The sequence below is a fragment of the Condylura cristata genome, unplaced genomic scaffold (genome assembly GCF_000260355.1).
Source record: "Condylura cristata isolate star-nosed mole 26May11 unplaced genomic scaffold, ConCri1.0 scaffold00012, whole genome shotgun sequence".
Lineage (NCBI taxonomy): Eukaryota > Metazoa > Chordata > Mammalia > Eulipotyphla > Talpidae > Condylura > Condylura cristata.
This window is the reverse complement of record NW_004567113.1, coordinates 19,528,152-19,529,703: the sequence shown is the minus strand read 5'-3', so window position 1 is coordinate 19,529,703 and position 1,552 is coordinate 19,528,152. Positions and strand designations below refer to the sequence as shown.

The window sequence follows — 1,552 nt, the reverse complement described above, 5'->3', positions numbered from 1 at the left end:
CGGGTTGAGTCACAATGACTAAGGCCGTGGGTCTCAAATACTGGCACCTGCCTCCTGAATATGATTCGGACACTGGTGGTTTAGGGAAGGACTGGACATCATCATAGTGCAGAGCAGGATTCACTATTAAGACTTACTGGGCTCTGGTGACTGGCTCTTTCCAGTGCCCTTGGCTCCCATCACAGTTTCCATCCCATTCAAATGAATGAGTCAATGTGTGTTCCTAAGGGATTAAGTAGATTTGGCCACAGAAAATGTCTCCTGCCCCTCAAAGACCAGTGTTTCATGTTTTGGTTTGGTTTCACAGCCCTCAAAAATTTGTGGTGAGGAATATGAACTTGGCTGTGGGACACCCTTAGTTCAAAGGCTAGGATACCTGGGAAAGTTATTTAACCCTTTTGAACTTTGGCAAAAGTGAGTAGATAGTAATGGCTACTTCTGTGTTGTGTGAGGCTTCAATGAGGTCATGCATGTAAGTTTTTAACTCAGTGTGTCACGCCTCCAGCCCTTTCAAGCCAATAATAGAACTGAGTACACAGCTCTCTGTTCTCTGGGGCAGTAGGTACAACAGGCTCTTTTCAGGTCAAGGCTAGGCAAGGGTCATCTGCAGAAATCCCTGAAGTCTTGGGTCAGTGTGAAAGAAGAGCAACTTTCCTTAGCACGTGTAACATTAACCCTTTTCTCTTTTTAAGGGGCAGCATCAACTGATCTAGAGAGAAGACTTTCGTGCTCATTCTTGAAAGATGGTCCCTGCCCTTGTAAGAAGTGAAAGTGAAGCCGATAACAGCTGACTTCCCAACACCTAGAAAAAAAATGTGCTTGGTTTTCAAATGAGATTTTTATTTATTTATGTATTTATTTATTTTTCAAAGTGTATATTTTAATACTTATGTTAGTATTTAAAGACATGAATGTGTTTAATCAAACACAATCAGTCTCATTGTTATTTAATTTGAATGTGATGGTTTTGAAATGTGTCATGGAACTCATTTACTGGAAAGTCAGGTGTTAGATATTGAGCTGGCATGGCCAGAGGGAAGTGTGAGAAAGGTCCAGGTAATTCAATAGTGCTGTTAGGGTCAGGGTGAGTGTATACATAGATACTTCTGTGATTGTTTAAAAGAATGTCAGTTGCTATTTATTGAAATGATTTCATATTATGTGGTCAACATTTTATGTTGAAGTAGCCCTTGGACATTTGATGTCTTCCTTGTAAGGCATAATGCCTTGTTTAATGTTCATTCTAATGTTCTCTTTGTCTCAAAACAGAGAAGTTAAAGTTTATGTTTTTATAAAAATGACAAAATAAAAAAATCTTGCAAAAAAGAACATGCTCAGGTTTTGTTTTATTCTTCTTGATCTTTGCTTTCTACTGGATGACCAAGTAGGAGTTAGACTATATCATGTCTAACCTTTTGCCCACTCCTGGCCACTACTTCCCTTATATTTCTGTTAGTCAATAAGAAATATTTGACACATTTCCCTTATATTTCTGTTAGTCAATAAGGAATATTCCCTTGAGAAGCCTCGCTTTATATAAAATACTGTTTTT

At 38.5% G+C, this 1,552-nt stretch overlaps 1 protein-coding gene across 1 annotated transcript in view; it reads left to right on the top strand.

Moving 5' to 3' along the window:
- LOC101633624 (growth-regulated protein homolog gamma-like) overlaps nt 1-1,286 on the top strand; it is an 82,184-nt gene extending 80,898 nt beyond the window's left edge. Inside the window, exon 4 of the mRNA XM_012724081.1 lies at nt 693-1,286. Within this exon, the coding sequence (XP_012579535.1) occupies nt 693-708 (16 nt within the window). The 3' untranslated portion in view covers nt 709-1,286. The remainder of the gene's footprint in view (nt 1-692) is intronic.
- The last annotated feature ends 266 nt before the right edge of the window (nt 1,287-1,552 follow it).